A 15,482-nucleotide genomic window follows, 5' to 3' on the forward strand; every position below is an offset into this window, starting at 1 on the left:
GGGTCATTGTTCTGTTGAAAAACAAATGATAGTCCCACTAAGCCCAAACCAGATGGGATGGCGTATCGCTGCAGAATGCTGTGGTTGCCATGCCGGTTAAGTGAGGCTTGAATTCTGAATAAATCACAGACAGTGTCACCAGCAAAGCACCCCCACACCATAACACCTCTTCCTCCATACTTTACAGTGGGAACTACACATTTGGAGATCATCCGTTCACCCACACCGCGTCTCACAAAGACACAGCGGTTTGAACCAAAAATCTCCAAATTGGACTCCAGACCAAAGGACAAATTTCCACCGGTCAAATGTCCATTGCTCGTGTTTCTTGGCCCAAGCAGATCTTGTCTTCTTATTGGTGTCCTTTAGTAGTGGTTTCTTTGCAGCAATTTGACCATGAACGACTGATTCACACAGTCTCCTCTGAACAGTTGATGTTGAGATGCGTCTGTTACTTGAACTCTGTGAAGCATTTATTTGGGCTGAAATTTCTGAGGCTGGTAACTCTAATGAATTTATCCTCTGCAGCAGAGGTAACTCTGGGTCTTCCTTTCCGTATTGACTGACCTTCATGTCTTAAAGTAATGACGGACTGTCATTTCTCTTTGCTTATTTAAGCAGTTCTTGCCATAATATGGACTTTTTATTTTACCAAATAGGGCTATATTCTGTATACTCCCCCCCACCACCCACCCACCTTGTCACAACACAACTGATTGGCTCAAACACATTAAGAAGGAAAGAAATTCCACAAATTAACTTTTAACAAGGCACACCTTTTAATTGAAATGCATTCCAGGTGAATACCTCATGAAGCTGGTTGAGAGAATGCCAAGTGTGCAAAGCTGTCATCAAGGCAAAGGGTGGCTATTTGAAGAATCTCAAATAACACATGATTCCATATGTGATATTTCATAGTTTTGATGTCTTCACTATTATTCTACAATGTAATTTATTTTAAAAAAAAATTTAATAAAGAAAAACCCTTGAATGAGTAGGTGTCCAAACTTTTGACTGGTAGTGTATATACTAGGCAGTGTCAGAGGAAGGCCCAATAAATTGTCAAAGACTGTTCTCTCCGCTACCGCACGGCAAGCAATACCGGAGCACCAAGTCTAGGTCCAAAAGGCTCCTTAACAGCTTATACCTCCAAGCCATAAGACTGCTGAACAATTAATCAAAATGGCCACCCGAACTATTTATATTGACACCCACCCTCCCTTTGTTTTTACACTGCTGCTACTCACTGTTTATTATCTATGCATAGTCACTTTACCCCTACCTACATGTACACATTACCTCGACTAACCTGTACCCCCGCACATTGACTCGGTACCGGTACCCCCTGTATATAGCCTCGTTATTGTTATTTTATTGTGTAACTTTTTATTTAAACTTTCGTTTATTTAGTAAATATTTTCTTAACTCTATTTCTTGAACTGCATTGTTGGTTAAGGGCTTGTAAGCATTTCACAGTAAGGTATACAACTGTTGTATTCGGCGCATGTGACAAATACAATTTGATTTGATTTGAATGTGCACTTTTCAATTGGGTGGACTGCAACTACGAAAAACATAGCCTGTAGTAAATTCTCTAAATTAGGGACCATCTCTGATAGCTATAGGACCGCAGTGTCACACATTTGAGCTTTTAATTACCTAGCTAATTCAATGACTTGGAGGTGAAATATCTCACGTTCTTTGTCTAAAAAAAAAAGGTATTTCATCACCTGCCGAATAAAAACCTCTAATGGCCCTACTCCTGAAAAAGTTCATCGGACCGGATAAGCTGAGTAGACTCGGCCGAGTACCTTTAGCCGGAACGCAGAGTAATATGATTCTGCAGGACTCAGGAAGAGCTCGGCCCGCATGAAGCACCCCTAAACCGAGTCCATTCTGAGACCCCGGGTCTCAAATGGAATAGGCCCGAGCCCAGTGTGTTGACTGGGTACAGTATGCCACGAGACCCTAACCCGCTTTGGTGAGCTCTGCCAGCTGTTGTTTGCCAAGTGTGCTAAGCTGAATCATGCAAACCCTGCTGAAAAAAAACATTACTCAAATGTTCATAATTGTAATGGTTCTAGTGTCTTATATGCAATGGGGGCATGGCCAACAAACCCTATGCACGTTTATATAGATTGGTTTATTTTAACTGAGTAGCATTTATATAACTGGTCAGTAGTTCAATCAGATTTCAACCAAAATAAGATGTATTTTTCATGACGTCAAAAATAGGTCATGTAGAAATTTGGTTGTGATCAGGTTATATGTCCAGACCAGATTTCAACCAGTAAAATACGTCTTTACCACGTCTTATGCCCACTGGGTAATCACATTAGGAATTTGATTTTATTGTTAGCCTGCAAATATACTGAACAAAAATATAAAACGCAACATGTAAGGTTGCATGTTTCATGAGTTGAAATAAAAGAGCCCAGATATATTTTCCATACACAAAAAAGCTTATTTCTCTCACGATTTGTGGACAAATTTGTTTACATCCCTGTTAGTGAGCATTTCTCCTTTGCCAAGATAATCCATCCACCTGACAGGTGTGGCATATCAAGAAGCTGATTAAACAGCATGGTGTTTACACAGGTGCACCTTGTGCTGGGGACAATAAAAGGCCACTCTAAAATGTGCAGTTTTGTCACACAACACAATGCCATAGATGTCTCAAATTTTGAGGGAGGGTTTAATTGGCATGCTAACTGCAGGAATGTCCACCAGAGCTGTTGCCAGAAAATGGAATGTTCATTCCTCTACCATAAGCCACCTCAATTTCTCTACCATACGCCGTTTTAGAGAATTTGGCAGTACGTCCAACCGGCCTCACAACCGCAGACCACGTGTAACCACGCCAGCCCAGGACCTCCACATCTGGCTTCTTCACCTGCGGGATCGTCTGAGACCAGCCACCCAGACAGCTGATGAAACTGAGGAGTATTTCTGTCTGTAATAAAGCCCTTTTGTGGAGAAAAACTAATTCTGATTGGCTGGCTCCCCAGTGGGTGGGCCTATGCCCTCCCAGGCCCACCCATGGCTGCGCCCCTGCCCAGTCATGTGAAATCCATAGATTAGGGCATAATAAATTAATTTCAATTGACTGATTTCCTTATATGAACTGTAACTTGGTAAAATTGTTAATTGTTGTGTTTATACTTTTGTTCAGTATACTTTATTGTAAAGGTGAATCCCCCCCCTCCCCTCCCTCCTTAAGTCACAGGGATAGGACTCACTTAAAACAGGGTGCAGTCTATCTATAGTCATTTGTATTATTAATGGGGTGGGTGACTGCTTGTCTCATTGTTATTCACTTTTCATAATATATGCTCAAATGAGAACATGATGTTTCAACCAAGCAGTAATCTTTAAATACAGTTTTTCACAAAATTCACAGGGACTTCTACTCACATGAAAATCTGAAGGGTCTTCCACCAAGTCCACATTGCTTCACTGTCTGTCCGTGAAAGAGCCCATAGTTAACCCTACCGACAAATTGATCCAGCTCTTGTCCTGTGGCATTTACAAGCTGCGCCCCGGTTGTACACAGCACAGTACCCTGGACCCAAAATTGCGTCCCCATCGCCGCCGCAACAATGAGGACGCAACCGAAACTCAACACCCCCCCAACAGAGAATATAATTTTCTTTTGATGACTTGGCATGATGAGTCTGAAGAGTGTGGCGAAATAATTAGTCTGACCAGAACATGGTGTTCAATTCATCTCCAGTCGGTCGCAAACTCGCAAATTGTTGTTGAGGCAAATAATCCAAAACGAAGATGCTAAATATCTGTGTTAGGCTATTATGACAAGTCTCATTGAAATAGCTAAATGTGTATACCGTATTGATGCTGTTCTAAGGTGGCCGTTGCGTATTAAGTTACATTGATAGTTTTTCCCTCTTGCTCATTTTCTCCAAGTTTTAAATTTCGGGAGACGCTTCTCGAAGATAGCGAGAGGGACGCCTTTAGCCTCGGTGACCTGACGTCTGATTGGGTACGACGCTCATCTTCTGCGCTGAATACAGACACGTGAGTTTTCGGTGGGGTTTATCGGCGGTTGGCATCCAACGTTATGGAGCATTACCGCCATCTACTGTACTGGCGGGTGGGCCAGAGACGGGGAGAAACTAAATCATACGTGCCAGCCCAGTTTCTCTTAAAAAAGATAACAAAATATTTGACACTGTATCTAATGAGTTCTAGTCAGTATACTCTTTAAACTCATTTCCTGTATCCCCTTCTCCCTCATACTGGATCAGCCTCTCTCTGTCCCTCTCATACTGTCCACACTGTATCAGTACATGCTCCACTGTCTCTGTTTCCTGGCAATAATCACACTTTCCTGTTGGATGCTTTCCTATCACATTTAAAGTCTTATTCAACCAGCTGTGTCCCACCCTTAATCATGTAAAAATAGCCTCCTCTCTTCTGTCTCTTCCTGCTGTCCTCCCCTCCCCGACTTTCTTCTGTACTTGGAATAAATGCCTGCCCTTAGTGTCTCTATCAAATCAAATCAAACTTTATTAGTCACATGCACCGAATACAACAGCTGTAGACCTTACCGTGAATGCTTACTTACAAGCCTTAACCAACAATGCAGTTCAAAGTAAAAAATAATAAAAAGTAATACAATAAAATAACAATAACGAGGCTATATACAGGGGGTACCGGTACCAAGTCAATGTGCTGGGATACAGGTTAGTCGAGGTAATTTGTACATGTAGGTAAGGGTAAAGTGTAAATAGTCTGGGTGGCCATTCCACTCTATTCCAATGCTCCTACCATACAGTACCAGTCAAAAGTTTGGACACACCTACTCCTTCATAGGTTTTTCTTTATTTTTACTATTTTTACATTGTAGAATAATAGTGAAGAGATCAAAACTATTATATAACACATATGGAATCATGTAGTAACCAAAAACGTGTTAAACAAATCAACATATATTTTATATTTGAGATTCTTCAAATAGCCACCCTTAGCCTTGATGACAGCTTTGCACACTCTTGGCATTCTCTCAACCAGCTTCACCTATAATGTTTTTCCAACAGTCTTGAAGGAGTTCCCACATATGCACTTGTTGGCTGATTTTCCTTCATTCTGCCGTCCGACTCATCCCAAACCATCTCAATTGGGTTGAGGTCAGGGGATTGTGGAGGCCAGGTCATCTGATGCAGCACTCCATCACTCTCCTTCTTGGTAAAATAGCCCTTACACAGCCTGGAGGTGTGTTGGGTCATTGTCCTGTTAGTAAGTTTTCTCTACAGAGAACCTTAATCCCCACATGAATTCCCACCTCTCTACCTCATCAATTGCTTCCTGTACCTTCCTGACTATGTATGGCATAGTTTCTTGCATTTCTTCCCCTCTTCCATAAGGCCCCATCATCTGTAAATAACGACCTCCCTATACCCGGCTGTACTTGAGAGTAAACATCAGTGATCATGATTGAGAACAACAGAGGACTAATCACGCTCCCCTGCGGTGTACTGTTATCCACCAGGTAGTTGCCTGATAAAGACTTCCCCACCCTCACCTGGATAGACCTTCCAAACAGGAAGTTCTTTATCCAGTTGTATGTTCTTCCTCCTACCCCCATAATATCAAGCTTGATTAACAACCCCTCTTTCCACATCATATCATATGCCTTCTTCACATAAAAAAAGACAGCCACAACAGTCTCCTTGTTCACCTGAGCCTTCCTGATCTCTGCTTCTAAGCAGAGCACTGGGTACATAGTTCCCCTCCCCTTCCTGAACCCGCTCTGATGTGGCGAAACTAGACCCCTGCTCTCCAGGAAGAAAGTTAGCCTATCATATGTTCCATAAACTTACATACATGTGATGTTAAAGCTATTGGCCGATAGCTTGTTCGCCTCGTTGAGTCCTTCCCTGGCTTCCAGATTGGTACCACTACTTCCTCCTTCCAGCTGCCTGGTAGTTTCCCCTCCTCCCACACTCTGTTGTACAACACCAATACCTTATCCAGTGCTTCATCACTAAGATGGGCCAACATGACATAGCACACCTCATCTTTCCCAGGTGAAGTTAACCCAGCCTTACCTATTGCCCTTTTAATCTCTGCCCTGGTAAATGGTTCATTCAACGCATAATTTACATCCTCCCTCCTATCCAGCACTCCAGGGTGCTCCCCTCTCATTCTCTCTCGCTCCCTCTGCCCCTCCTCTGACAAATTTGCCGAGCTATGCACTTGGACAAAGGCTTTGGTCATCATCTCTGCCTTCTCCTCATCTGTTACTGCCATATCTTCCCCACTCTTCAACACTGGATAATTCCACTCCCTTCTGACCCCACTCATCCTCTTAATCATCCCCCACACTTCTCCCACAGGTGTTGCCCTTCCAATGGTGTCACAGAACCAACGCCAACATGACCTCTTTGCCTGACGGTTCAGGGCCTGGGCCTGCTTATACTGAATCAGATGTTGGAAGTTATGCGTCCTTTTCAGTACTCTAAATGCCCTGTTCCTACTCCTCACCATTGCCCCACACTCCTCCATCCACCATGGGACTGCTTTCCTCCTCCTCCTCCCTGAAGTCTTAGGTATAGCCTCAGTAGCTGTCCCCACTAAAGATGTTCTCACCCAGTTATTCATACTATCCACATCCTCTCTCATATCCACCCGAGCCATCACCTGCTCACTCAGCTCCTGAAACTGGTCCCACTTTGCCCTTCCAAACACCCACCTGCCTACTCCATCCACTGACACCTTCTCCTCCCTCCGGCCTACTGTGCATACTATAGGGTAATGGTCACTCCCTACTGTCGACTCCTCCCATACCTCCCACTCACAGATTCCTGCCATCGCACTAGATACCAGAGTGAGGTCCAAGGCAAACTCTTTCCATGTGGCTACATCAATCCTGGTCCCTCTGCCATTATTCAGGCACACCAGATCTTTCATTTCTATCAGATTTTCCATCACTTGGCCATTTCCATCCATTCGTTCCCCAGCCTCAGCTGATTTAGGGAATCTCAAATCTCTTCCCATGTCAACCCTGTCATACTCAGATGTCTCCCAGCCGCTTTCACTATTAGCTGAATCCTCTCTGTTTTAGACTCTACTTTAGCAGTGCTATTGATTGCTCCTGCTATGAACGTCACCAGCTTTCTCTTATCTATGTATACCATATCTCTGCCCACCTGCCCCGTAATCCCCGGTCTAGATGCTCCTACCCATCTCTCCCTTGAACCTGTATCCCCCTAGACCTGGACCACCCTCACTGCCTCAGCATATGACACCCACTCTCACTTGTTGCACCTCCACTGCATGCTTCATTGCCGTACACCCACCATATGCCACATTATGAGCACCCCACAGCTGCAGCACTTTGGTTGTACACCATCCCACACTTCCCATTGCCATGCTCCCCTCCACACCTGGCACACCTCTTTTTCTCTTTACAGGCTGTTGCCACATGCCCAAACCTCTAGCACTTATAACATCTTAAAGGCTTCTGTACATAAGCACTCACATAATAACTTATATATCCTATGTTTACTTGATTTGGCAGTACCTTATCCTTGAAGTATAACAGAATAGACGGGCTATCTACCCTCACTCCATCCCTTGTTGCTTGCAGTCTTTGAACATTGACTAGAACGCCTCCTCTCAAATAGTCTCTTACCTCTTTAGTGCTAACACTCACAGGCACTCCTGTTATCACCCCTTTAATCCACCGCTTCCCTGCTTGATCAGTCCGGCTGCTCGACACCACCTTACACTTCCCTATTTACAAGCTCCCATCTCTTAACACTTCTGCATTGACAACTTCCCCAGTCAACTCTTTTATCACAGCTGTCAACCTTATCGAACGCTCCCCTCGAGCATCCCATTGGCTCCTTCATGAACACCCCCCCTTGAGCACCCCATTGGTTCCTGCATGGATGCCCCCCCTCGAGCGCGTCATCTTCATGTTTGTGTCACTTTTGAATGTGGGTCAAAAGGGAAATAAATGTATTAACCGGTAGTCAGTATCATTCGCTCCCGCCTGCTGAACACCTGCCCCCACCAACATTAACAGAACTGCGGGAAAACAGGTGGCGAAAGAAACTGTCTACCGGAGGATGGGGCGACATCATGTGCTAACTAACTAGCATGTTAGCGACACCATGTGCTAGCTTGCTAGTAAGCTAGCACACGGTGTCGCCCATGCCTGCTGTGTACCGGATAAAACCGTGCCCAACAGGCGGGGTGAAGGACTCTGTCTACCGGTCGCCCCCGCCTCCTAGCTAGCACAGCAGCCGGGTGGCTGGGGCGACATCATGTGTTAGCTAACTAGTTTGCTAGTTATGGACACCGTGTGCTAGCTAGTGTGGTATCGTGTCGAATGCTGGTGGGTATTGCTGTCGATCAAAGAATCCCCTTAGTCTGTATCGTGTTCAAAGGCCTTTATTAAAACCACGAGATTACAGCATAGGTACAGACCCGCGGTGTCCGGAGAACGGCTCCCCGATTGCCATGGCCGTTCTGACGTCTTCCTCGCCTAACCCCCCTATTTATAAACAATGCAAAAATAGGGGTGGCTCCCTCTTCTGGCCAATCACCAGTTTACAACACACTTCCTGACTATTATATGTGACATTATACTAAACATTGCCTTTTGATACTAACATAACCAACATTCCATTTCTTCATGAAAAACATTTAACAAAGACATAATCTTAATACACTACATATTCCCCCCTTCGAGACGAACTAAACGTCTCGAAAACAAACAGAATATGATTATGACTAGTAACCATTTATCTTATTGAGTATCTCTAACATTAAACCAAAAACATTCTCCTCTAGAGTGTAAATACCTTTCTGTGAAATACCTGTTTATGAAGTGTGAATACATTACTATGACATATGAACAAATCTCTATGGAGTGTAAGAGCGAAAAACTGTCCGGCAGCCATCTTTTCAGATATCCATCCATAATCAAGACAGTAAAATTCTCTCACGGTCCCTCTGCCCCAGGCAACCACCGTCGGTACTCCAGATAACCTCATTAACCATGTAAATGCATTTTGAAACTATGATGCAATTAAATACACATGTAAGCCCCTGCAAACAAAATCCTATCCATAAACATCCACTCTAAAGGCTGGTCAACCCATTGGGCCCAAAAGTGGAACTCTCCCTTCCTAGCCTCTCTGTCCCTAAACATTCACGAAATAAACAAAAACATCTAAGATCCTCCCATGTATCCAATTACATCAAACATCATTCTACAAAAATTAATCCCTGAGGCTATTACACAAATTATGTATTACACATGTCTATATTTCATTGCAGACACTGGAATGTAGTCCACTACACTTCATCTCCCCGTAGTCCCCTCTTCCAATGGACTTGTTGACTTGTTGATGATGGAATCAGCCACACCCTCCTTGTTTCATCTCCTCCAGTCATATTGTCCCTTCATATTGTCTTTGTTTGAGTATTTCAATCTCCACATGTTCTCCCAAATGCTTCTGGAATGAAAAGAAAAGAACCGACCAAACAGTATCTTTTGCAAAACAACCCTTTCAAATTAAACATCAATATCAACTAAGAATATAAACTGATATATAAATGATGCATGAATCACATAAACCTATTCCCCCCTTTGATTCATAAATCATACCAACATCACCCCAACATTGAAATTTTCTTTTTGAAAAATCATCCAATAATCAAAAATGATATTTATCCATTCAGTTCCACTGGTCCATCTTTATCCAGATCAGGAACAGTCAACACCGGCATCTGAGTGTTGTCTCCAGGCACTCTCCAACCTATCTTAATATCATAGCTTTCTCAAAGGTCAGTAACAAATTACAAACATCACACAGTGTTATCAAAGCTGAAACTAAAATCTGACCCATCACTGCCCCTACTGGCCTAATTGATCTTGCAACCAAATCCTCTCAGATCTCCCAAACACATCCCTTATAATGCCTCTATAACCCCAGTGATCTTATCTGAACTATCTGGACTCAAAGTATAACTAATATTTATCAATATGATCTTCCCAAATGTTACACCATACCATGAATAAAGTCCCCCCTTCTCCCTTAGACTTATCCTTCAATGATAGGCTTGAAGCCTATGACATGTCGCTTTTCATCCTATTTTGAACTCTAGTTTCAAATTGATCTGTGTTCGGTGCTACTCCTCTTTTAATAGTAAAAGCCTCATATGGAAGCTTCAACGTTGACATGTAACCAAATCCTGTCCATCCCTAATGTAAGAATATATATACTTTATCACCCCAACCCCCTAAATATCTCTAAAATTCCCCATAGTCACATTGTCAGTCAAAAGCTAATCGTTTAACCATCAAAGTCCTGCTCTTCTTACTCCCTGGTATATTAAAAATTACATTATATTTGTCATCTCTAACCTTATGTTCATGCTCATCCAAAGTTATCATATAACATCCCAATCTGATCTTCCCATAAACATCCCCTTTACCTCATATGTTTTATTAAAACAAAAACAACTTTTAGCCCTCAATGTTTCACCTGAATACTTCAGGTTTCCGTTGTTACCTGATTTTCCTTTCCCATTTAACAATTCCCATAGGGTAATTCATTTAACCAAGAATACTTAAACCTAGGCTTAAACCACTGTTCTGACAACGACATTATTTTATCTGTCAATGACTGTTGCTAATACCACAGTCATGACAAAGCATAAGACTGACCCATACCTGATAGAGGCCGCGCGACCGTCTAACATGTTTGGTGCTGGAATTCTCAACAGACATGGACCCTCAAGATTCCTCACTGATCTTACAGAATGAGTTAATATATCTCTAATTTCCACAACAGAAGAACGAGCGGTACTGATCAGATACCTCTCCTTGTCTGTCATCAAAATCAAAGATCTCATCCTGTCCTCCATGATGAATCTATATTCTCTCTACTACTCTCTGTTCTCCTATTTTAACCCTATTCGTACTATCATTGATAGCACTCTCCAACCGTAACATAACCCCTGAGTCCTTCTTGCTAACCCCCTTTAATTTCAGAACAGTTGTTGTCGATGCCATACTCCCTACATCGTATCATTAATCCCTTCCAAAGTTATCATTAAAGTAGTTGATTTAGCTGATGTATTAACCTTAATTACTTCTAGTAGGAAAGCTACCGATATCCTCTGTGTATTATCTACTGTTGGAGTGGCTACTGTAATCTACTCCTGAACTCCCTCGGTGACTGCGGAAGCTTCAACAAATTTCAAATCTTCCATTATAGGCATCACTTTACGAATTACATAGCCTTTTAACCCATAATTCTTAACCAGAACAAATTCTAATGCTTGCACTAGATAAGTATACATCTATTCTCCCTGACCTTTCTCTGTAACATTACGCAACATAAGTGAACAGTCACTCCTAACATCTTCCACTTCATATCGTTGTACAAACTATCCCTCCTTTGACTAGGTGCAACAGCTTCTACTCCTGGTCCTGATAACAATACTTATTCTCCATAATTATCTCTCCATATGGGAGAAACGTCCCCATCCTAAACCTAATAAGTATTCTTTCCCTAACATTGGTGCTGTATTGGTTCCCTTATAATCAAATGCGATATATTTATGGCTTTAATACCTATCAATGTTGAAAGAGTTAACTTGCTTCTCACTGTTGTTATAATAGACTGAAGTGTTAATGTCCTTAGTTACTCCTAATTTTCCCCAGTTTTCCCCTAAGACTTTGAACTCTTTACTTGTACTTCCATCTATCACCCCTAGTGTCACTTTTTCCCCAAATCTCAGTCCTTTCTCTCATCCTTGACTTTCAAACTTGTGATTACACAAAATACACCTATAATGACCTTGATCTTCCTACTCTACAGTGTCCTCCACCCTTGTTCTCTCTCTTACTACTACCTTTGAAATTTAGCTTACTGTCTCAGAGTTCCTTCAACCCTAATCTACTCCTAACTTATTTTAATCTAATCTTTTCTCTCATAACATTTAAAACTTTTTTCCTTGATTTAATCACAAAATCTCTTACCACCAAATTTTTAGAATATGTGATTGGGAAAGTTCCCAACTGCCTTTGACTCATTACACACAGACTTGGCAAAACGACTAAACACCTTTTAGCCTAGCCTGAAATCTCTTAGTGTAAGAATGTAACCCAGAATAAACAGTCACCCCTTTTAACTTTTCAGACAGACTGTCTGACAGTCGTCTAGTGTACATCTTATTGTACAATTCAATTCTCTTCCCAACACTGCAATAACAGTATCTTCTAATATTAGTACCTTAAGAGTAATTAACCGTTTTACTACCTCAAATCCCTATCCTAATTAGTTATCAATTAGTGAAATGTTTAACCTCTTTAGGCTGAACACAGATAAGTTTTTACACTATTCACCATTATTTCTCAGTCGGTTGTTTTTACTTCAATTGTTAGCTATTTTCTCTTCTTCTCTAATCGATGCTCTCAGCTGGCACCCCCCTTCGTCTCTTCTAGACACTAACAGGTGATCTTCACTTGCTCCTTTGTCTTCCTCTGTTGTTTTCTCCTGACACATTTTCATCACAGGTAAAGTAACCCATCTGTCCACAATTATAACAGTCTTCTGAAAGTTGCTGGAAGTGTAGCTGAACTCTTCCTCCTCCTATTTCTTCTTTGTTCTTCTCCAATTCTTGGGATCCTCTCAGCAGTTTCTCCTCTTCTGTATCTTCAGCGTCTCGAACTGTTCCTTCTCGTCGTTGACATATCAGTATTCTTCAACCTTAGTTCTAAGTTCTGTCCTTGACATATCATCTTCCATCATCTTCTTACTTTTCTTCTGTGCCCGTCCTTGTAGGACAAACTCCTCTTGAAAATAAAGCACCTTTAATCTCCAAATCTTCATCGCTTTCTTCATCAGAACTCGAATCTCTTGTCTCCTTCTTCGTTCAACTTTCATCAGAGATCAAATCTCGCGTATCCTTCTTCGTTTCTTTCTTGCCAACTTCCTTCTGATCACAGAGTCATATCCACCCATGACCTCTTCATCATCACTCTCATCTTCATCATCCTCATCTTCTTTAAGTTCACTCTTCTCTTCCAGACATCTAATTTTCTTCCTTCTGGAGTTCTGGATTAATCTTCATCGTCGTTTCTGCTTGTCCTCTATCTATTATTCGTCTTCATCTCTGATGCCATAATCACCCTGCTGGATGATCACTGAAAGCTTCCTTCTCATAAGGTGGGTGTCTTTTTGCTGAATCCGTATGTGAGAAAGGTGTACTAACTTCTGCCATTAGTTTTTGTAACCCTACTTTCTAACCCTACTTTAATTAAAGGATTACTATTTTACCCCTATATCAATCCTTTTATATTCCTTTATTGTGAACTATGTTATTTTAGACTGTATAGCCTAAGGCTTCCCCCCTTAAATTATTAATATAACCCTAACAACTCCAAATAAATTCAAATAAACTCCAAATAAATCAATTAAAAATCATGAATAATTAAAACCAATTTTTATTCCTATATTACCAATCTATCAAGTAGTGTTGGCTATCTTACCACAACCCATCAACTGCAAGTAAATGCAAGTTAGTCCTCTTCAGACTAAAATACCCATAAACAAAGCCTGTAACCCCTTGCTCTATAACCCATAATTATCATAAATTTACAGAAGAATGTCAGTCTTCGATTCCCAACACATCTGTAATCAAACCCCAGTGATACACAGAGCTTCCAAAATGCAATTTTTAATGAAATAGTATTTGCCAAGCCTATGTGAAATTGTCATAACATCACATATTTTGTCAGGATGATTTTGTGTACTAGCCTGATCTGATCCTCTCGTCTGCCACGTCACCCCCTTCTCTCTCTCTCCTCTCATTCCATGTTCCTCTCATATTTCAAAAAACATAGAAGCACACAAGATTTCAGCAGTTAATGCAATCACTGAGTATTTCCAACCATTCAATATTCGTTCGTTCTACATTATTCACTCTAAGACTAAACCCAGAACTAAATAGATCGCTCAAAAAACATTTTTATTTTAATCCGTCTTTAATTTAATTCACTTTATTATAATCCGTTACCATATATCTAATGTATAAATTCAATAGGTCACAAAACAAGTTTCATCTTTAACCAGCCGCCGTTGAAACTAAAATCTCTCCTCTGTCTGTCTATTTCCCTTGCAGGGTAACGCCAAATGGGACCTATGACCTGTACCCACCATTTTGTTTTGTAGGCTCAGCGCGACCTCATGTCGTAGTTTTTAGCCCTGTAAAATCCCGCGCATGCGCACATCCAATTAAACCCATGCTTACCGCACAATAGAACGCCCAATAGAACGCCAGCATCCTACCTCAGTTTTTCTATTTTACACTTACAATCAGACAATTACACAACAGACCTTACATTTGCGTAGAACTCTGAATTCCACCCAAATGCAAACAAATTTAAGAGGCTTAAATCCATCGCAATGGCCCTCTAAGGATACGTTAGCATGTAGCACACAACACAATTAGCATTAGCCTTTAGCATTAACCTCAGCCACTAGGTAGAATGTAGCATGATTCACACTTTAGCCTTACAAAAATTAGCCTTAGCAATGATGTACCACGTGGCCTGAAACAATCAAGCATTAGCCACGAGGCACCACGTGGCCCAAAACAATCCAGCCTTAGCCTTAGCCTCTAGCTAACTGCGGCCTACTACACAATCACACATCCTGCGCTTCCCTTAAAATATAACCGTATCCTTGCACATAGTTACCAATGAAATATAACCTTATCATTGCCCACCGTTACCAATGAAATATAACCTTATCATTGCCCATAGTTACCAATGAAATAACCTTATCATTGCCCATAGTTACCAATGAAATAACCTTATCATTGCCCATAGTTACCAATGAAATAACCTCATCATTTTTTCCCCTAAATTTCTCATTGCCACTCGTTACCAATGAAATAACATTTTAATGCTCTAAATCCTCATTGTCTATCGTTACCAATGAAATATAAACTTCTACCGTTCCTTTTGCTCTAAATTTGTCATTGCCACCAGTTACCAATGAAATATAAATTTTAGAATATTTTTAAAGACCCGTAATCGACCGCAACACCCCACATCAACAACGATCCAAGTATTTTTAATCTGTACACCTTCACTGTCCTCTCCCCAATCAACGAAATCACTAATGCCCAAATTTTGTGAGTAATCTCACCTTTAGCCGGCTTGGACAGTAGTCACCTCGCGTCTCAGGCAGGAAACAGCACAATGCAATCAGAATCTCGGTAGGACCTCCATTTGTGGTATCGTGTCGAATGCTGGTGGGTATTGCTGTCGATCAAAGAATCCCCTTAGTCTGTATCGTGTTCAAAGGCCTTTATTAAAACCACGAGATTACAGCATAGGTACAGACCCGCGGTGTCCGGAGAACGGCTCCCCGATTGCCATGGCCGTTCTGACGTCTTCCTCGCCTAACCCCCCTATTTATAAACAATGCAAA

The 15,482-nt window shown here is 41.6% G+C and overlaps 1 protein-coding gene across 1 annotated transcript in view; it reads right to left on the reverse strand.

Annotated features, from left to right (window-relative positions):
* The window catches only part of LOC121568222 (clarin-1-like), a 51,997-nt gene extending 48,013 nt beyond the window's left edge, over positions 1–3,984 (reverse strand). Inside the window, exon 1 of the mRNA XM_041878776.2 lies at positions 3,415–3,984. Within this exon, the coding sequence (XP_041734710.1) occupies positions 3,415–3,667 (253 nt within the window). The 5' untranslated portion in view covers positions 3,668–3,984. The remainder of the gene's footprint in view (positions 1–3,414) is intronic.
* Positions 3,985–15,482: the final 11,498 nt, after the last annotated feature.

This window comes from Coregonus clupeaformis, chromosome 6, assembly GCF_020615455.1.
Source record: "Coregonus clupeaformis isolate EN_2021a chromosome 6, ASM2061545v1, whole genome shotgun sequence".
Taxonomy (NCBI): domain Eukaryota; kingdom Metazoa; phylum Chordata; class Actinopteri; order Salmoniformes; family Salmonidae; genus Coregonus; species Coregonus clupeaformis.